The 21,958-nt window shown below is 49.8% G+C and overlaps 1 protein-coding gene across 12 annotated transcripts in view; it reads left to right on the top strand.

Moving 5' to 3' along the window:
• FARP2 (FERM, ARH/RhoGEF and pleckstrin domain protein 2) overlaps positions 1–21,958 on the top strand; it is a 145,325-nt gene that overhangs the window by 101,564 nt on the left and 21,803 nt on the right. For all 12 annotated transcript variants that reach the window (XM_039469883.2, XM_074398718.1, XM_074398714.1 and 9 more), the window contains 4 exons: positions 14,331–14,497; positions 20,381–20,470; positions 21,184–21,317; positions 21,765–21,846. In XM_039469883.2, the coding sequence (XP_039325817.2) occupies positions 14,331–14,497; positions 20,381–20,470; positions 21,184–21,317; positions 21,765–21,846 (473 nt within the window). The remainder of the gene's footprint in view (positions 1–14,330; positions 14,498–20,380; positions 20,471–21,183; positions 21,318–21,764; positions 21,847–21,958) is intronic.

Raw genomic sequence — 21,958 nt, 5'->3', positions numbered from 1 at the left:
TTGTTCGGTTTAAACGTAGTAAGTGATTTTTATTTCATAGCTACATATTCAATTTTTTAAAATTTCCTGATTTATTATACTTTTTTGAATGTCAAAAATTTGACCTTTCACTTGGAATGACATTAAATCTCTGCATCCAGTCTTAACTCTGAATACTCCAGCCAGTCCTCCTAGAGTCCCGATAAATTGGTCTTTGTAGCTTACGTTTTTTGGAATCAAGTATTTTTGATTCAAGTGAAAACTGGTGCTATACATTCTGAACATTACACTGTTCTGTTCATGTTGCTCTTCAGTAGAATTTTTTTTTTTTTTTCTTTTTTTGAGACGGAGTTTCACTCTTGTTACCCAGGCTGGAGTGCAATGGCGCGATCTCGGCTCACCGCAACCTCCGCCTCCTGGGTTCAGGCAATTCTCCTGCCTCAGCCTCCTGAGTAGCTGGGATTATAGGCGCGCGCCACCATGCCCAGCTAATTTTTTGTATTTTTAGTAGAGACGGGATTTCACCATGTTGACCAGGTTGGTCTCGATCTCTCGACCTTGTGATCCACCCGCCTCGGCCTCCCAAAGTGCTGGGATTACAGGCTTGAGCCACCGCGCCCGACCTCTTCGGTAGAATTTGTGGATCACACTATTGATGTTGCTTTTTAAGATGAGCCATGCTGCCTGTAATTAACTGGGACATGGTTTGTCTCTTGTCCAGCCACACTGCACTGCACAAAACCTTGAGCAGTGTATGCCTCTACAGAGCCCTAACCCTGGGAAAGATGGCATCGGCCATGGCCTCCTGTGTGCTCTGGTCAAACCCATGGGACTCTGAGACCAAGGCCCCTGAGACCTTAGCCTTTTCTTCAGCAATCCTCTTGCACAGACAAGTAGAGAAAGAGTCCCACTGGGACTCTGGGAGGACAGTCTTCTACTGCACTGGGGTTGGAGGTAAGGGAGTGCCTGGAACGGTCCCAGTGCCAAAGGGGCACTGCCTCTTTATCAACTTGAAACTCAGAAATAGTGCTGTGTGTAAACAGTGGTCTAGAGAGGCATTGGTTTAAAATGCACTTATGTAAGTCTGAGCTGTTTGCTTCTCTTCAGCTTAGTTGGAAGTATAGAAGATACATGGTTGCAAACAAAGCAAGATCAGACACACCGTGGGCATCATTCTGTCCAGGGCAGGGGGAAGGGTCCCAAGGGCAGGTGGGCCAAGGTGGCCCTCCGCCCCACCACCCATCCTGCATACCCTCTCACACACACCAGGTGCCATGGGCCCTGCTGGGACCACATGGAAAGCTTCAGTCTAAACCACCATGAAAGTCAAGGCTGATGTTTGTGGCACAGAGTGGGCAGGGACATCATGGGGAAACCACTGCCATGCAGCTCAGCACCCACAAGTGCCGGGCTCAGGCCAGGCCTAGGTGACACTGTTGAATTTGTCAAATCCCCAGATTGGGTTTGGGGGTTTTATTGTTTTTCCTTTCTGATCTTACCTAGTAGTGCAATACCACATTGAAAGTTTAATTCTCTTCCCAGAATGTCTTGTGGAAACTTGAAACATTCATTTCTGTTGACATAGTAAGATCTCCGACGTTCCGCCTGGATAGATTTGCTGTGACCGCATGGGGACCATGTGGCTTAGGTGTCTGAGCCTTCGAGGGTGTCTTGCAAGGGCTGGTTTTCCTTTTCTCATCAGTGTTGGCTGGATGCCAGCAGGGGTTTTGTGGCTAACCACATCAGGCAGTTTCCCATTTTTGTAGCTTTGTTATACCTCAACCACAGTCTCATCGTTTTGCTTATGCAGCTAGAACTCAGTCGGTGTAGTTGTCATCCATTCTGTCCCTGGTAATTCAGACCTACCTTCCTAACACTCTGGGGGCCACTGGGCACAGTTGTCTACATTGGCTGACAAACACCCGTGAAAAGCTGCGGCAGTGAACCTGAGTGGGGTCAGGACTGGACTGTTCGGGAGGTTCTGCTTTTCTTACTGTCACTCCAAAAATAAACCTTGGATTTGTGCAGTGGGGAGAAATTAGCATAGATTACATTTAAAATGTTTTCCTAAACCTTAGTGTCCGTATGGTAGCTGATGGCTCCTCTCCCCTTCATCAGTGTGCCTGATGACTGTCCTTGCCTATGCTGTGAACTAACAAAGTTGTCTTTTTGTTTTTAAGGGACCCACCCTGGCGTATGGATAGCAGGTCAGGTTTGGGTAGTTTTGAGTCAGCACTGCCGTGGGGCAGGGGTGGACACTCCCTGGTAAAGCTAATGCTGTGGAAGCTGGAATGCTCCTTCCTGGGGAGTAGGATCATGCCCCCAGGCAGAGGTATCTCATCACTCCTTCCTGTGCAAGATTCTGAATAAGTTTTCTTCTCAGGCATCTTCTGCTAGGCCTCCTATAAAATCGATCTTGTTATTTTTGGTTTTTGTTAATGGAACCTCACTTTCTAGCGAAAACTTTTTAGTTTTATTTAGGAAGTTTTCAAAATACAGGAAGAATTCAAAAGCAGGAAGAATATAAGGAACCCCATCACCTCAAATTCATTGTTACCAACACTTGACCCTGCTTGCCCTATCTGTGGCTTTCTTTTTTCCTTCTTATTTTGTTGCTATAGTATTTTATTATTACTTTTTTTTAGAGACAGGGTCTCCTGTCACCCAGGCTGGAGTATGGTGACGCAATCACATCTCACTGCAACCTCAACCTCCTGGGCTCAAGCCATCCTCCCACCTCAGCCTCCATAGTTGCTAGGACTACAGGCACACACCACTGTGCCCAGCTAATTTTTAAAATTTCAAGGCAATAGGACCTCTCTCTGTTGCCCAGGATGGTCTCAAACTCCTAGGCTCAGGCACTCCTGCCTGAGCCTCCCAAAGTGTGGAATTGCAGGCATAAGCCTGGGTGCTAGAGTGAGATCTGTCTCAAAAAAAAAAAAAAAAAATCGAGGCTTTCTTCTGAGTTACTGCCACAGCCCTCCTGCACCATTCTCTTTTGGGTGGATTGTAATGTCCACCCAGAGGGGATTTAGAAACGGAAGGGAAGGCGAGAGTATAGGCACCATGACTTTAGAACCGTAAGGAAGACATTTCCCACTGCAGATTGTCTTTCCACCTGCTACAATTAGTGAGGCGCTGACATTGCTCTTTTCGGCCTTCACAAGACAGTTGAGTGGTAGCAAAACACCCAGAGCCGTTCAGCCCAAGGTGATGGTGCCCTGCCTCAGCACTGGGCCTGCCTGGTTTCTGCCTTGCGCTGTGCGGCTCTTCCCCAAGCCTGTGTTGGGTAGTGCACGGCCTGAGAGGTGTGGCCTGATAAACCCTGAAATTGAAGGAAGTATGCAAATGTGACCCAGCGCTCCTGGAAGTGTCTGGAGACAGCTCACTGAGAGTGTGGAGGTCAAAGTGCCTGCAAAATGTTGACAGTTCTCTCTCAGTCTGTTGATCTCCTCAGTTACATCCAGACCCTTAAAGCTGCATAGTTGTCATGCTCCACCTGTAGTCTCAGGCAGGGTGCATCAGGGGCTGCACTGGTAGCTCCCAGGAGGACTTACCTGTGGGTCGCCATCATAGCCAGGTGTATCCACTCAGAGGGGATGCACTCCTACACCAATCCCCTGCAATGAGAGGCTACCAGCAGGCAGTGCCTGTTGTACCCAGGAAGTCTACCACTAATTTTATACTCTGCTTTAGGTAGAATATTTATTTTTATTAGCTATCAAACTTTTTTTTATTTAAGTTTCCAAAACTCCAGGTACTTTAGGCCAATGTATAAATATTTCAAGTCTAACAGTAGCATAGTTACATGTTAATACAATGGACTATACAAAAAATATGTAACAGTATATACTATGTAATTTTTCAAATCACTAGGTATTGATATGTGCCTTTTTTATATTACCAAGAGATTCTCTAAATATGGAATTCGATTAGGATTCTCTGCCCCAGTTAATACACATTTTTAAATTAATACTGATGATCAAGGAATGGACAATAGCATACCAAAAAAAAAGAATTTAATATGAAAAACTTTTAAACCTGTTGGTTAAGTCATTCCCATTATTGTCATTTTGCTGAGGGTGACTTGGTCCTTTTTAATTGCTTTGGTGTATGGGTATGTTCTGGTTGTCAATGCAAGCTCCTCTGCCATGCCACTGCTCTGAGGAGTAACTGTAGCACTTCGCATATGCTGTGGTTGTCACATGGTGACATACATAGCATATGTGTTCCTAGCTGTTGTGTGTTGATGTGACATTTGATGCCAATACATATGTCTTCAAGGTACACTTGTTCCCTCCCAGCTCATGGAACATCAAAAAGGAAATTCATTGCTGGAAAAATTATTTCATAGACAAAAATGTCAGTGTCCTCTCGGGGGCTTAGAGTTGAAAATATTTGTATAGATTTGGTTCTCAAGTCCACAGGATTAAATCTGCTGTGGTCTCCCTTTGGTGCTCATCTGGGGGCCGTGTGCATGGAAGATTCTATCACAGGCAGCTGGGATGCGGGCAGATGCCGTTAGCCGCCCTCTCCACGCGTGGGGCCATGCCTGACATGTCGTTCAGGGAGACACCATCTTTTGCATGAAAACAATTGCATTCCCCTAGGAAATGAAAAAGTGAGCTGGAATGTCCTTATACATTTGAACTTGTTTATTTTTTAAAGACATTTTTGTGGTCTGGTTTGTGGTACTTATAAAATTTGTTTTCCATTGAAATTGCCATTTATAAATTTGCAGATATGTACTAATTTAGAATTTTTAATTGTTCAATAAAGTAAGGAAATATTTACTATGAATTTTTAAATGGGTTTTTTAGCTTTCTTTCCCTCTACTTTTAGTTGTGATTTATAGAAGTTAAAGATTATTTTACATCATAATCCCTGAAGCAGCGGCATATTTTCCCCAACACTGTCACTGACATCTTCATAGGCTTCTGAGCAACAGACACGCAGCAGGCGCCGTGACTCTTGTGCAGACCACCTAACTTTGCTGTGGATGGCGGCATCTCTGTGGAAGTCCAGCAGGGAAGATGCCTTGCTGATTCTCGGTCTTGGCGCTCAGTGCCTCCTGCTCTCTCCTGTGTGGCCTGCGAAACCTGCACAGCAGAACGGGGTGTGGGGGAGGATCTGCAGTGCAGGCCCCCACCACACCCCACGGGGCTGGCCTTGTGTCCTTGCACTTTTACCGTGCACAGAACAGATGCTGTTGGCTTCTTAGTTCTGAAAAGGAGGCTGTTATTGCCTGTTTTTTCTGCAGTCAGCTAGAACCCACCCTGTAAATTACAAGGGAGGATGTGAACAAGAGACCCCCGCCCCTGAGTGCGGCAGCTCTGCAGGTTTTGGGCAGGGCCGTACTCCACTCTGAGCTTGAGTTTCCCATTCGGCCAACACGAGTTTCTGCTGCCTCCATGGAGCGTCCACACACACCTGAGGGGAAGGGGGCTTTGCACACTGCCTCTTGCTTTTGAGCCCTTTGAGAATAGGCTCCTCACCTTACCCTTTGGGGAGCTTGGAGCAGCACAGAGCTGCAGCCACTGATGTCAGGCACCTCTGGGAAGGCGGTGGTGCCTCCCTGGGGCTCTAAGGCCCCTGTGCCCAGTGGGCAGGGTGGTCAGTGAGCACCTTTGGCCAGGGCAGGAGGCACCTGGCAGGAAGCCCTTCCTAGAGCTCAGCAATTGTACCTGCCACACCAGAGCAGAGGGTCTGTGGCAGCAGCATGTTGTAGAAAGGCACTGTCAGAACAAATTCATGGGTCTCCTCGGAGCCCATGGATTAGTAAGTAGTTACTTCCCACTTAGAGGAGAGGGGAATGAGTCCCAGGGGCCTCACCCCCAACATTGTGCCAGCCCTCCTCCCTGACCAACACCCTCCCGGTCCTGGGGCCTCCCATGCTCAGTACCTGACCTGCTGCCTGAGGATGAAGTGAGAGGCACCTGGGTGTATAAATCCTGATTTCAAGAAACCGCTCAAAAGCATCTCTCTATTAGGTCTGTAAGTTGACTGATTTAGATGGTAAAAACCACATGGTCCTTGTGTTCTTGAAATATGTCAATTCAGATTACATTTCTTTCCTAATCCTAAAAACCACCATCCTTTATTTAGTTCAATAATTTGTTTTTGGGACCTTGCCTCCATTGTCCCAGTAAAAGGATTTATAAGTTGGCTGGGTACAGTGACTCACACCTGTTAATCCCAACACTTTGGGAGGCCGAGGTGGGTGGATCACGAGGTCAGGAGTTCGAGACCAGCCTGGCCAAGATGGTGAACCCTCGTCTCTACTAAAAATAAAAAAATTAGCCGGGCACGGTGGTGGGCGCCTATAATCCTAGCTAATCAGGAGGCTGAGGCAGGAGAATCACTTGAACCTGGGAGGCAGAGGTTGCAGTGAGCCGAGATCGTGCCACTGCACTCTAGCCTGGGCAACAAAGTGAGAGTGTCTCAAAAAAAAAAAATAGGTTAAGTCAGAGTATGCTTCTCAGAGTTTTGGACAAAATGTATTAGAACAAAACCATAGAGGCCCTGGACCACCTTCAGGTGTTCTTTTGTTTTGTTTTGTTTTGCTTTGTTTTGTGTGTGTTTCCACCCTTCAACACGTGATAGGGACTCCTTCCGGTTTTCAAGAGTTCACCTGGCAGATAGCAGATCTGGATGAATGGCCCAAAGTACAACTCGATGTTGAAAGTTAGAACACCTGTTTTTCTTTGTAAGGAAAAGGTCTCGTTTATTTAGAGCGACACAGGAAAGAAACAAAGATGACTGGGAGCGCTTCGTGTCAGTCCAGCTCTCTGAACCCTGTGAGAGCAGCGGCTGGTCAGCCGATGGCTCCGTGGCATGCTGCCTGCCAAGCTGTGGCCCAAGGCTTCGTGTGTCGCCTTGTGAAAACCCCAGATGGCCCTTTGGAAAGCTGTGCCTCACATCTGGTCTTCACATCCTGTCCTGTAGGCAGTGACCCCGGCCAGGTAGGGAGGTGAACTAAGTGCACAGTATGAGATGAACCAGTACTTGGACCCCTCGCCATTAACCATTTTTCTGTCTCCCACTTTTATTCTTTGAACCCAGATTTTGTGTAAAAGTGACTCATGACATCCTCTTCCAATAGTGAAGCCAGAAATAATTTTTGTCCAACTCATCCAGGTTCACATTTACTTGGATCCCTTGGACATGCATTTTCCTTTTCTTCTGGAATTAATTCATTGACCAAGCCAGTTTTATTTTCCTGTACCTCCTCTCAAGTTAACCTTCAACTTGACCTTGAATTTGCCAAGCAGGAAGTGATTGTTCCTCCACTAATAGGCAAATTTTTTGAAGAATCCTTTGTTACAGAGTTTTAAAGAGGAGAATTTAAAAGTAAGAAATAAAAGTAACTTTGCCTTTTCCTCTAAATGTGATATTTCTCTTTCATCATCTAGTTAGATGAATAAAAACAGTATCTTAAAGGAAAAAGTCAAGGTAAGCACAAAAATTTAACATTGTGATTTTTAAATGACATTTCAGAAATCATATGATGAATATTGAGAAAATTCTGGAAGTGAGGAGACTACCACAAAGAAAGTCACCTGTGGCCGGGCGCGGTGGCTCACGCCTGTCATCCCAGCACTTCGGGAGGCCGAGGCGGGTGGATCACGAGGTCAGGAGATCGAAACCATCCTGGTCAACATGGTGAAACCCCGTCTCTACTAAAAAAAATACAAAAAATCAGCTGGGCATGGTGGCGCATGCCTGTAATCCCAGCTACTGAGGAGGCTGAGGCAGGAGAATTGCCTGAACCCAGGAGGCGGAGGCTGCGGTGAGCCGAGATCGCGCCATTGCACTCCAGCCTGGGTAACCAGAGCGAAACTCCGTCTCAAAAAAAAAAAAGTCACCTGCCAGAGTGAGTGAAGTGGCTCACGCCTATAACCCTAGCACTTTGGGAGGCCAAGGCGGTCAGTTAACAATGTCAGGAATTCAAAACCAGCCTGGCCAACATGGCAAAACCCCATCTCTACTAAACATACAAAAAAGAATCTTCCAGGCATAGTGGTGGGGGCCTGTAAACCCACCTACCAGGAAGGCTAAGGCGAGAGAATTGCTTCAACCGGGAGGCAGAGGTTGCAGTGAGCTGAGATTGCACCATTGCACTCCAGCCTGGGCAACAGGGTAAGACTCCGTCTCAAAAAAAAAAAAAAAAGAAAATCACCTTCCAGAGTTGCTCATTGCTGACAGTCTGAAATAACAGTGTTAAATTGCACGTCTTTTGGCTGGGAATCGGAGCACTTTGGGAGGCCAAGATGGGAGGATTGCTTTAGCCCAGGAGTTCAAGACCAGCCTGAGCAACATAGCAAGACCCCATCTCCACAAAAAACTAAGACATTAGCTGGGCACTAAAGTGATGTGATGTGTGCCTGTGATTCTGGCTACTTGGAAGGCTGAGGGGGAGGACTGAGCCCTGGAGTTGAAGGGAAAGCTGCAGTGAGCCATGACTGTGCCACTGCACTCCAGTCTGGGCAGCAGTGCAAGACCGTGTCTCAAAAAAAAAAACAGGTTGGGCATGACGGCTCACGCTGTAATCCCAGCACTTTGGGAGGCTGAAGTGGGCCAATCACTTGAGGCCAGGAGTTCAAGACCAACCTGGCCAACATGGCAAAAACTGTCTCTACTAAAAATGAAATTAGCCAGGCATGATGACACATGCCTGTAATCCCAGCTACTTGGGAGGCTGAGGCCTGAGAATCATTTCAATCCAGGAAGCGGAGGTTGTAGTGAGTTGAGATTGTGCCACTGCACTCCAGGCTGGGCAACAGAATGAGACTGTCTAAAGAAAAGTAACATATGTATTTTGAAGATGATGAAACCTTGTAATTTGCAGCTTTTTTTTTTTCTTTTTGAGACAGAGTCTCACTCCAGTTAGAATGTGGTGGCCTGATCTGATCATGGCTCACCACAGCCTTGACCTCCCGGTCTCAGGCACTCCTCCCACCTCCACCTCCTGAGTCGCTGGTACTACAGGCGTGTGCACCACCAAGCCTAGCTAAAATTTTTAATAATTTTATTAATTTTTTTTTTTTTTTTTTTTTTTTTTGTAGAGACAGGGTTTTATGATGTTGCAAAGGCTGGTCTCAAACTCCTGGGCTCACCCGCTTCGGCCTCCCAAAGTGCTGAGATTACAGGCATGAGCCACCATGCCCGGCCAATTTGCAGCTTTGAGAGTATATCAGATTTTGTTCTTTTCGCAAAGTGCGGTCTTTGCGATGAAGCCCATCGGTGAACAGCCACGGACAGGTTTTGATACCCCCAGCAGAAGTGTAGAGCTCAGTAAAGCATACCTACTGTTTGTATCTCTCCGTTTCAAGTGTTTTAATGTTGGCAATTGAAGTCTTGTCTACGGGTAAAGAAATCAGCCCTTCTAGAGGACAGAGTGGGATAGCTGGGTGTCCTCTGCGTGTGTCGTAGTGCACCCTCCTATGAGTTGTGTAGGAATGAATTTTGTAAGAGGGACTCTGTAACTCAGAACAAGACTGATGCTTTCTGGCTGTTTTTTTATTAGAGGGCCTCGGAGTTAGAGTTTATTTTTTACAAATACCTAATATTGATTCTTTACCATGTCAGATGAAGCTAAACATTTCTTTTTTTGAGACATAGTCTCACTCTGTTCCCCAGGCTGGAGTGCAGTGGCACAATCTTGGCCCACGGCATCCTCTACCTCCCAGGTTCAAGCGATTTTCCCACCTCAGCTTCCCAAGTAGCTGGAATTACAGGCACGTGCCACCACACCCAGCAAATTTTTGTGTTTTTAGTAGAGATGGGGTTTCACTATGCTGGCCAGGCTTGTCTTGAACTCCTGACTTCACGTGATCCTCCCACCTTGGCCTCCCAAAGTGCTGGGATTACAGGCATGAGCCACCACACCCGGCTGGCATCTGCCTTTTAAGCATGCATTTTGATGTGCATTATCAATGTCAAAAAGATTTTTTTTAAGACAGAGGAGCACTAGGCCAGGTATTCTTTTATGATATCCACAGAATTCAAAATAGCAGAGCCTGAATGGCACTAACTTTATTCTGTCATATGTCACTGTGGAAAGCACCCTTTGGAGCCATGCCCACACTTGTTTTCTTACCGTGGAGTATCTGTGTTGGTGACTTCAGCTAAACGTGTTCCCCAGGGACAAAGGTAACAGCCCATACAAAATCAGGCCTGAGGACACAGTCCAACAACTTCGCATATAAATAAAGTTACACATTCATTGCCAGTTGCTTGTAGAAAAAAAAGAATCTCCCCACACATTTATTGACTATCATGTAGGATCTGTGTTTGTGTAATCTGAAGGCAAGATTTATGCAATTTGCTGTAGCTAACATTTAAATAAATGTTTAAGCCAGGCACAGTGGTGCATACCTGAAGTCCTAGCTACACAGAAGGCTGAGGCAGGAGGACCGTTTAGGCCAGGAGCTCAAATCCAGATTGAATATCATGAGATCCCACCCGTCTTTTAAAAAAGAAAGAAAAAACAAGAAGAAACAAAAAAAGAAAAAAGAAAAATAAAAAGAGGCTAGGCACAGTGGCTCACACCTGTAATCCCAGCACTTTGGGAGGCTGAGGCAGGTGGATTGCCTGAAGTCAGGAGTTCAAGACCAGCCTGGCCAACATGGTGAAATCCCATCTCTACTAAAAATGCAAGAATTAGCCGGGAGTGGTGGCGGGCGCCTGTAGTCCCAGCTACTCCGGAGGCAGAGGCACACGAATCTCTTGAACCCAGGAGGTGGAGGTTGCAGTGAGCAGAGATCACACCATTGCACTCCAGCGTGGGTGACAGAGAGAGACTTTGTCTCAAAAAAAAAAAAAAAAGTATTTATAATAATATCAAATGATGACTTTCAACTTCCATAGAACCAAAAATAGTTTATTCCAAATGAGCAATCTATCCTAAAGGGGAGTGTCCTTCCTTTATGAGGTATTTATTAGGGGTTTGTTTACTGGGAGTGGCACTTTCTAATTTACAGCCCTGTTACCCCACACTGGCCATGGCCTGATTGCAACCCCAGCAGGGTCACAGAAGCACACACTTTGACGCGTCTTGTGATTGCGCCATTTCCTCAAGTTTTACCTCCTGCAACTGAAACATAAAGGAAGACTTTGCAGCAGTTTTTTTGGTAAACTGTCAGCTAGTAACTTGCTGTTGAACTGCGCTTCCCTGAGTGAGGTGCTGTGCGGACGGACCCCTGGCAGGACAGAAGGGCACGGTGGTGGACGCCGACTGTAGCAGGACACGGGTACAATGGCGGATGCCGACTGTAGCTTCTGTTAAACCGTGAGTGTGAAACATCTTCACTGTTACACCTTGAACAACACAGTTATGAAGAATACATGGATGTTAGTAGCTTCTAGACTTTTCTCTGAATTTTTATCACATAAAATATCTCCTTGTGAAATTCTGGCTTAATGGGGACAAAGAAGATTCTGGAACACCAATCCCAAACAGCGCATCTTTGGAAACATGCCTCTTTTCAACATAAGAAGTAATCCATACTTCAGGGGCTGGCACAGAGCCACAGTTCCACTTTGAGCCCTGCAGAAGTGACAAAAGACCAAATGTGGCCCAGTATGTGGGGCAAGGAGGGAGTAGGAATTTCACGCTGTTTTAAGGTTGCTTTAGTGTACTTTAACTAAATGTGTAATGAAAGCAAATTCTAATAAATTGGTTGTTAATAAATTCATTGCTGTAGGTATTCTATAGTAATGAACATCTCCTTGTGTTTTAAATGTATCTTGTGAAAAATTACAGAAGAAAGCTCTGCTATCATGGGCACTGCTCGTTCATCTTAAGAATCCTAATAAGTAGAATCCCCAGCAGCAGTCAAGATCTTTCCAGGTCTCCTGATTTGTCAATGTGAAAATAAGGACTTCTTCCCCTCCATCTCCCGTGTCCCACTGGAGGGTTAACCTGTTGAATTGCTTATGTCAACCCAACAAACAGGGAATCAATGTTGGCTGCTCTCAAGAAGCTGCTATCCACTCATCTACCTGTGCGCTTACATGTTTTAGGTTAAATGAACTAAATTTGGGTTTTATAAACTGGTCACTACAGGCAGTGGCATCTGGAGATGCCAACAATATTGTAAAAGAATCTTGCGTTGAACCACTGTGGGTGGAGTAAGGAGGCCCCATGGTGTGGCGTTGATGCAACCATGGGTTCCAATCTGCTGCAACCTTTGTTAAGCCAATTCAGTAATCATCGTTAGAAATAATGATAGTTTCAGTGTTCAAACACTATGCACTTGGAAACATAAATTTCCATCTTTGATAGTTTTGTTTGTTTTTTGAGACGAAATCTCACTCTTGTTGCCCAGGCTGGAGCACGGTGGCGCAACCTTGGCTCAGTCTCCTGGGTTCAAGTGATTGTCCTGCCTCAGCCTCCTGAGCAGCTGGGATTACAAGCACCTGCGACCATGCCCATCTGATTTTTTTATTTTATTTTTTATTGATTTTTTTTTTTTTTTTTTTTTTTTTGAAACGGAGTTTCGCTCTTGTTACCCAGGCTGGAGTGCAATGGCGCGATCTCGGCTCACCGCAACCTCCGCCTCCTGGGTTCAGGCAATTCTCCTGCCTCAGCCTCCCGAGTAGCTGGGATTACAGGCACTACCATGCCCAGCTGATTTTTTGTATTTTTAGTGAGACAGGGTTTCACCATGTTGACCAGGATGGTCTCGATCTCTTGACCTTGTGATCCACCCGCTTCGGCCTCCCAAAGTGCTGGGATTACAAGCTTCAGCCACCGCGCCTGGCCGATTTTTTTATTTTTAATAGAGATGGGGGTTTCTCCATGATGACCAGGCTGCTCTCGAACTCCTGATGTCAGGTGATCCACCCACCTCAGCCTCCCAGAGTACCGGGATTACAGGCATGAGCCACCATGCCTAGCCTTCTTTGGTGGTTTTTAAATAGCAGTTAAATTCCTTCTCTAAAACTCTGCTTTAGACTTACCTTTAAAATTTGGCCCTTAATAGTTACTGGTTTCCCATAGGAGAACATTAGAAATTAACCTTTGAGAATTTTTTTTAAATAGAAAAGGATTTTTAGTTATAAAATGCACAATGAAATATACTCATCATTGGCCAGGTGCAGTGGCTCACGCCTGTAATCCCAGCACTTTGGGAGGCCAAGGTGGGCGGATCATGAGGTCAAAAGATCGAGACCATCCTGGCCAACATAGTGAAACACCATCTCTACTAAAAATGCAAAAATTAGCTGGGTGTGATGGCACGTGCCTGAGGTCCCAGCTACTCAGGAGGCTGAGGCAGAAGAATCGCTTGAGCCTGGGAGGTGGGGGTTGCGGTGAGCCGAGATTGTGCCACTGCACTCCAGCCTGGAGACAGAGCAAGACTCCGTCTCAACAATACATGTGTATACTCATCATCATCCTCGTTAGAACTGGACTGCAAATTGGGCACGTACTTATTCAAAAACATTGTTTTAAGAAGGAAACAATTGTTACTTACTGTGCTATTTTAGAAAACCAAAAACCAAAATAAAATTCTCATTAATAACTCAACAAAGTGGAAAACAGTATCATGAATTGAGCAGTTTTATATGATCCTTTTTTTTTTTTTTTTTTTTTTTGAGGTGGAGTCTCGCTCTTTCACCCAGGCTGGAGTGCAGTGGCGTGATCTCGGCTCACTGCAACCTCCGCCTCCTGGATTCAAGTGATCCTCCTGCCTCAGCCTCCCAAGTAGCTGGGATTACAGGCATGCACCACCACGCCCAGCTAATTTTTGTGTTTTTAGTAGAGACAGTTTCACCATGTTGGCCAGGCTGGTCTTAAACTCCTGACCTTGTGATTCACCTGCCTCAGTCTCCCAAAGTGCTGGGATTACAGACGTGAGCCACCATGCCCAGCCCCATTTTTCAATGAATAATAAGTTTGGCCCTAATATAGACATTGCTTTTTCAGATGTTAGCATGGGTTTGACATCTTAAGTCTCTACCTCCAGCAATGCACATGGAAAGTTTTCCCCTTCCTGGTGGTGCCTTTTGCTTTACACACTGTGGTGCTTAATTTTATCATAGTTACATGTTCTGCAGAGCAAAAAGAAGCCCCTAGAAACACAAGGATGGTATCCAGGTCCCCCTAGAGTCCTGGGAGGAAACACACTGTCTGGTTGCTCTCTGAAATTGGGTAGATGAACCATCAACCTTCATTTTATGTCATGTTTAGAACTGGATGTGATGAAGGCTTTTAGATGCGCATTTTCCAGGAAGTCCTGGCACGGGTGACGCTGGTGGCTGTGTGGCCCGAGTGTGGTAGTGGCTCTAAGCCGGCCTCACAGCCCTTTCTCATGTCTCGCTTCGTCCCCCACCCCATTCATTTCCAGGCCTTTCCACGGAGAGTCCTCAGCCTTCTCCCTGCAGCCGGAAGAGCCCCCCGAGTCTGAGCCCTGCATTTCAGGTGCCTTTGTGCACAGCTGAGCAGGGCTCATCCCCACTCCTCAGCCCTGTCCTCAGCGATGCCGGGATGGACCACGAGGAGCCAAGACACAAGGTGCGCCCCTAGCGGAGGGTTGGGGGGTGGGGCTGTGCTCGCTCACTCTTGGGGTGATGCTGGTGGGGAGCCTGGGGTGGGCCAGGGAAGGGCTCTGCACTCACGGCTGCCCCACCAGCCTCCTGAGCAGAGAGGAGGTGCTGGGCCACCTTCCCGAGCAAAACCTTCTTAAGACTTTTCCTCTTACCTCTGGGACTCCAGGTTCCTTCCTACAAAAACAAATTTCCTTATTCATTTAGTAAATAGTTCCTGGCACCCACCGGCTCCATGTGTCAAGCTGGATCCTGGGACTGGGCAGGCACTTCCAGCCTCCCCCTCCCTCCCTCCCTCCCCCACTCCCTCCCTCCCTCCCCTACCCACTCCCTCCCTCCCCCACTCCCTCCCTCCCTCCCCCACTCCCTCTCTCCCTCCCCCACTCCCTCTCTCCCTCCCCCACTCCCTCCCTCCCTCCTCCCCCCTCCCTCCCTCCCTCCTCCCCCCTCCCTCCCTCCCTCCTCCCCCCTCCCTCCTCATCTCCTCATTTCTCCCTCCCTTCCTCCCTCCTTTGCTCCTTTCATTGCTTCTTGCTTGGTCAAGCTTCTACTTTACAATTGAGTAACTGGGGGAAAGATCTGGGTGCTAAGGGAGGGTCTACTAGGGACCCCTTTGAGGGCCAGAGAGGCTCCTGGGTGGAAGACCCAATGGGCAAGTGGGGGCCCTGGCCAGATGTTGGAGACAGTGGAGGAACCGCGATGGGGAGGAGACGGCCCTCTGCTGTTGTAGCAAGGGGAGAGTACATGGGCCACAGGCAGGGTTGACAGTTCATGGCAGAAAGTTGAGGCAGTGTCCCCTGTGGGCCTCTTTTTATCGAAGGTGATAGGAATAAGGGCATACACTGAGGGTCTGCAGGGAGAAAGTGACTGAGCAGAGCAGCCCGCCGCTGGCAGGCTCAGGACAACCAGGGGCAGGGATGCTGGGGCCTCAGGGTGGCCTCCACTCTTCCAGCCCAGTGCAATCTGCCTACAGCTACGGTTTTGCAGATGGACCTAAAAGAAAAGACTCAGGGTCCAGGGAGTTTGCAGACCCTATCGGACCTGGAGTCCACAGAGAAGGGAGACACGGGGTCCCTGAGTAGCAGCAGCTTGACAGGACGAGGCCATGGGGCCTCTAGGAGGGAGGGAGTCACGCTGGCACAGGGGGAGCTGTGTCATTGTGACACCTCAATATGCCTGAATTGGCCAGAGGATATTTTGTCCAAGGCCTGCCTTCTGGATGGCAGGGCTACCTGTGGGATGCTGGGACTCTCAGCAGGTGGGCTGGCACAGACGGGGCAGGTTCCTCCTTCCCTGTGGCCCGAGGGTCCCCCTAGATCCCACCCGGAGTGGGAGGAGCCCCGGTCTGGAGGCAGCGCAGGACACCACGCCTCGTGCTGCTGCATGGGGTCTGCAGGCCAAGGCTCGTTCTGGACGCTTGGTTCGGCAGCAACACTGTTTCCAAACAATGTGTCTTTTTATTTTATTTTGGAAACCTAATGACAGTCTCTTTCTCCACTGTTTCTTTGTTACAAAACAAAAATGGCCATGAGGAAGTTTGTTTTTTAGACTAAATTTTAGGCTGGGCGCAGTGGCTCATGCCTGTAATCCCAGCACTTTGGGATGCTAAGGCAGACAGATCATGAGGTCAGGAGTTCAAGACCAGACTGGCCAACATGGTGAAACCCCATCTCCACTAAAAATACAAAAATTAGCTGGGCATGGTGGTTGGTGCCTGTAATCCCAGATACTTGGGAGTCTGAGGCAGGAGAACTGCTTGAACCAGGACCCGGGAGGCGGAGGTTGCAATGAGCCAGGATCGTGCCACTGCACTCCAGCCTGGGCTACAGAATGAGATTCCATCTCAAAAAACAAAAAAAAGACTAAATTTTAATTTGTAACTTTATATTACAAAAATCAGTTGATTATTTAGATGGTTCTATAGGGTGACAGCTTGTCACAACTGAGGATAATTGGGCTGGGGCGGGTGGCCCTGGGAGAAGCCTTTTAGTCACAATGTGGCATGGGGACAGCAGCATGGCAAGGCCCTCTGGGATGGGGTCATGCTCCGGAGGAGTTGGTGGCTGGGTCACCGCAGAGGAAGATTCAGCAGCCCTCGGGCCCAGCCCCTGCATGTGGGGACCCTCAGCCCTGACGTGGGGTCTCCTGTTGCCTCTCCTCAACACCTGGGCTCTGGAGGGAGGGCTCTGGGTTCTGCTTCAATTCTGTGTGTGTGAGTTGACATAGCAAAGCTGGTGCCCCCCCGCCAGGTGGGCTCCAAGATGGCAGGAGTGACCCTTCCTCAGCACGCAGGGCCGCTGGTTTGACCCAGAGGTAGGTCCCCACCAGAGTCCCCTCCGTGCCGACCTTGTGAGCCCGTGTCTCCAGCCAGGCTGCAGCAGGTTCTGGGGAGGCCCTGGCCCCAGAGTCACTGACAGCTCTGCTGGCGGGGCCTGGCAGATGCCTCTCCTGGGGGGACCAAGGTGACACAGGACTCTGAGAACCATATGCTGCCGTTAAGGCCGCCTGTCAAGCGTTCTCACTTGCACCCAGTTGCTGGACTGTGCAGGGAGGAGCGAAGAGCTGCCCGCCTCCAGCCCCCCTCACCAGCCTGTGCCTCCTCCCCAGGGTCCCCCACTTGATATACCATTTCTCCCCATTTTAGTAGAGATTGGTGAGGACCAGCAATATTTGAAAGGCAGGAAAGCTAAAGGTGCCAGAGGAAGGGTCTGTGTGCCCCTTCCACACTCTGCGTGGGCACAGACTCTTCCTGTGGGGACAGGTGGCGAAGCTCGAAGGATTGTGTGCTCCTTGTGGCTGCCCCTTGCTGCCCTCTAATCCCTGGTCCACAGCCCAGCCCGCTGGGGCTCATGTTGGACCTTGGTCTGGAGGTGGGGGCAGAGTGGCAGCTGCTGTATTATCTGTCCCTGAGAGTCTCCTTCGGGTGTTTCTCAGGCCGATGAGGGGGTGGGGCAGGGTGGGACGGCCACCCCTCCTCTTGGCCACTCCACTCCCCTGACTCCCTTGTGACCCACTGGTGGCACCTGTGACGAGAAGTCTCGTTATCACCTGCTGGGACTCTGCCATGGAGTGAGCATCTCTGCCTCACCCTAGAGGAGCGGAGCTGCTCTGGACTCAGGCATCCTGTTTCTTTCTATAGAACAACATCCAGAGTTAGGACATAGCTTCTGGACCCCACGCCAAGGTGACTGTGGCTAGGAAGCCGCCTTCCCTACCCCAGGCTCTCCCCCAGGGCCCAAGGCCAACAGCTAGTGGGGCATTAGCATGCAACATTCCTGTCCCTCGGCTGTGTGGGAAAGGCTGGGGCCTCCCAGACCATCAACATGGGCCTCTGGGGATGGGACCAGCTCTGCCCCCGGGGAATTCACTGGGTATATCAAGCTCCAGTGGAGAAAGGACTTCCCTTTTCAGAAACAGCGTCAGACTCTGTTGCCCGGGCTGCAGTGCAGTGGTGAGTTCACAGCTCACTGCAGCCTTGTACTTCCGTGCCCAAGTGATCCTCCCGTATCAGCCTCCCGGAGTGCTGGAATCAGTCATCAGCCACCACACCCAGCGAAGAAAAGACTTTGTAAAGAGATTTTACTGAATTTGGATTTGAAAGGTGGGCTCAACCTTTCCTTTGAAAGTTTAAAAAGTCATTTTTAATATCATGAAGCTCAAAAAGAAAAGATGGAAAAAGGCTGAAGGCTGGAAAGGCGGTTTGGCTGCTCCCTGGGGACCGAGCTGGCGCATGGTGGCAGGGCTGTGGGAGCCAGGCGGGCTGCCAGCCGTGGGAAGAGCTGAGGAGAGGACAGCAGTGGGTGCGGTGTGCAGGACTCTGGAGGGGGAGGCACCGCGTCGGGCACTGGAGGGCTCCCGGTGGTGGCATCCCCGCGGGCTAGGGGGTCACTGTCCCTTCACAGCTGGCTCTCTCCATGGGCTCTGGACTCACGGGATAGGCGTGCCTCTGTCCTCCTCTCATGCACGAGGAGTGGACAGCCCTGCCAGCATTTCACAGCTGTCCTGAACTTCACGGCAGGACAGGGACGAAGACGGCCCCACGTGCCACCTCGGCTGCTCGCTCACCTGGAAACCCAGCTCTTGCTATTCCTCCCAAACCTGCCCCACCTCGGTCATGGCAACTGGTCTTTCCCTGGCTTAGGTCAAAAACCGCGGCAGTCGCCCCTCCTGCCTGCGTCCCTCACGCCTTACATCCACGTCAGAACTCAGGTTGGCTCAACCTTCAGAACGCATCCAGGATCTGACCCCCACCCCTCTGTGCCCCGCCGCGAGCACCGTCTCACCGGCTGGTACCGAGGTCCCCTGGGAACCTCCCTGCCCTCCCGGTCTGTTCTCATCCTGGGGCCACGTGAGTCACAGCACATTCAGGCAGACCCGAAGGGCCCAGAAGGCCCACGTGGCCTGCCTTCCCCACCAGCAGCCTGCCTGCTCCCTCCTACCTCCGCACCTTGCTCCAGCCCCGTGACCTCTGAGCTGTCCCATGGGCCGCCCTGTCCGCTCCGAGTGAGGCTGTGGCCCGCTACGCCGCCAGCCTGCAGCCCCTCCTCTGCTCTGCGTGCGCCCTGTACGTCCCTCTGTGCTGTGACGCGTGACTGTTGTTGCTTCTTGCCTGCCTTCTCCTAGTAGGATGCCCTCGCAGGGGTAGGGGCCAGTGTCCAGGCGCCTATTGGGAGCTGCCGTCTGCTCCACGGATTGCCCGGCCCACCTGCCCTGAAGCCGGCCGCAGTCTGGGGTGGAGCAGGCCAGCGGCCGGGGTAGAGCAGGATCATGGTTTCTGGGCAGTGGGAGAGCACGGAGAAGAGGCCGTTAAGCTGCGCCTCAATGGAGTGTGGCTCGTGGAGGGTTCAGGGTGCAGAGAGGCTCTCCAGGGACAGGACCCAGTGCCTGCGGAGCCATGATGAGGCGTGTGCTTTGCCAGGGATACTGTGTTGGGTGAGACGCGGAGGCTCCCCTGCGGCCAGCTTGCCTGCTCGGCGCCAGCACCTTGAGCAGTGATCGCCCTGCCAGCTGTAGGAGTGCTCAGGGCTGGGCTGCCTCCAGCAGGGCACAGAAAACTCGGCCCGGGTGTGGCCCATGGCTGCGGCCCGTAGCTGCACCAGGAAGTGCACCGGAAGCCTGGTACTCCGACACAGGCACGCTTAGCATGCACACTGTTCGGTCGTTTTGACGACTTTTGTGCGGGTTAGGTTTAGTAATTTATAAGCACACACACACTCGTGGACCTGCGTCTGCTGACCAGCTATGCCGCTGCAGTGGTATTTGAACGGTGATTTATTTTATTTTTAAAATTTTTATTTAAATCTATTTATTTATTTTGAGACCGAGTCTCGCTCTGTCTCCCAGGCTGGAGTGCAATGGCATGACTTCCACCTCCCAGGTTCAAGCGATTCTCCTGCCTCAGCCTCCCAAGTAACTGGGATTACAGGTGTGCACCACCACGCCTGGCTAGTTTTGTGTATTTTTCGTAGAGATGGGGTTTCACCATGTTGGCCAGGCTGGTCTTGAACTCCTGATCTCAGGTGATCCACCCACCTCCCAAAGTGCTGGGATTGGAGGGGTGAGCCACCTTGCCGGACTGAAAAATGATTTCTATCACAAAACCAACAATAAACTTCGGCCCTGTTTACGTATGGTGATATTTAAACAGCAATTCTTCTCTCCAAAAGAATAGCAGGACTCATTGTGACTATGTCTTCACTCAGGGATAAATCCCTTCAGAAACTGGGGGTGAAAACCCATGACAGTGTTGACTGGAGCAGAAGAAAGCAAACGTTACACACCTCAGGCTCACGGAACAGGGGAGGGTGCCACGTCCGGAGGACACGCACTCACAGCTCTCTGCTTCTTTCAGCGCATGCCTGCAGACGAGGCCTACTTCATAGTCAAGGAGATTCTCGCCACAGAACGAACATACCTGAAGGATTTAGAAGTTATTACTGTGGTACGAAAGTCCTTGATTGCTTTGATTTTGCTTTTAATAAATCTCTCATCTGAACACAGAGAAGTAGCCTTTTTTTTTTTTTTTTTTTTTTTTTTGAGATGGAGTCTTGCTCTATCACCCAGTCTGGAGTGCAGTGGCGTGATCTCAGCCCACTGCAACCTCCACCTCCTGGGTTTAAGCAATTCTCCTGCCTCAGCCTCCCTAGTAGCTGGAATTACAGGCACCTGCCACCATGCCCAGCTAATTTTTATATTTTTAGTAGAGATGGGGTTTCACCATGTTGCCAGGCTGGTATCGAACTCCTGACCTCAAGTGATCTGCCCACTTTAGTTGGCCTCCCAAACAGCTGGGATTACAGGCATGAGCCACTGTGCCCAGCCGAGAAATGTCTCTTGATAATCATGAGACGCGCATGTGTATATTTTGTTAAATATATCTGTCTTAAAATGTTTATTCTAAGTCAGGTCAGAACATTTGGGTCCAAGTTTTTAATGAAGCTATAAAGTGTCCATTTGAAACTTTTGATGTAGGATAGTTTCATTATATTTGAAAACTGGGTGGTCAGCAAAGGAGAGCTGTAGTGCTGGTCTGAACCTCTGTAGGTGGTGACCGCAGGTTCAGTGCTGGGTGTCCCACAGCTAAGGTCCTTGGGGCGCAGTTTCTCAGTCCCCAACAAGAGCCGCGCCTCCCCTCACACCACGCTCTTCCCACAGTGGTTCCGCAGTGCCGTGGTGAAGGAGGACGCCATGCCTGCAGCTCTGATGACGCTGCTCTTCTCCAACGTCGATCCCATCTATGAGTTCCACAGAGGCTTCCTGCGCGAGGTGGAGCAGAGGCTGGCGCTCTGGTAACACCCCTTCAGCCGCCAGGTCCTGGAACCCCCCACGGGAGACTCCCACACCAACTCACTGTCACTGCTCTTAGGAACTTCCCAGCTTCAGAAACTAATTCGGAAGAGCCATTATTTCACTGGAGTATATTATTAGGAGCCCGTGGGGAGGGGTGCAGCTGTAATCATATCCTTTGTTCACCCTCCTTCAGAAAAGAGAGTGCAAGGGGCAAGTTTAAAGTCGGAGGTCCCTTTTGGCCCGGACCTTTTTGTCTGTTGTAGAGAATGGCCAGACACGCACTGGCAGCTCCCACCCGGTGCAGGCCCCGCCCTGCGGCCTCTTCCGCCTCAGAGCTTCGCCGCCCTCCTCCAGCCGGACCCAGGGCAGCTGTCACCTGCGTCAGACTGCATCGCCTTCTGCAAGCCATCACCATGTGGACAACCACTTTGTTTCTCTTGACTCAGGGAAGGGCCCTCCAAAGCCCACACAAAAGTCGGCCATCAACGAATCGGGGACATCCTGCTCAGGAACATGCGCCAGTTAAAGGTAGGCAGCGTGGCGACTGCAGCGTGGTGACTGCCGCCCGGACGAGTGCTGTGAATGGGAGCAGGGGCCCCTCAGAGCAGGGCCCCCCCAGACCAGGGTCCCCTCAGAGCAG

Source organism: Saimiri boliviensis, chromosome 5 (assembly GCF_048565385.1).
Source record: "Saimiri boliviensis isolate mSaiBol1 chromosome 5, mSaiBol1.pri, whole genome shotgun sequence".
NCBI lineage: Eukaryota > Metazoa > Chordata > Mammalia > Primates > Cebidae > Saimiri > Saimiri boliviensis.
This window is presented reverse-complemented; position numbering and strand designations above follow the sequence as displayed.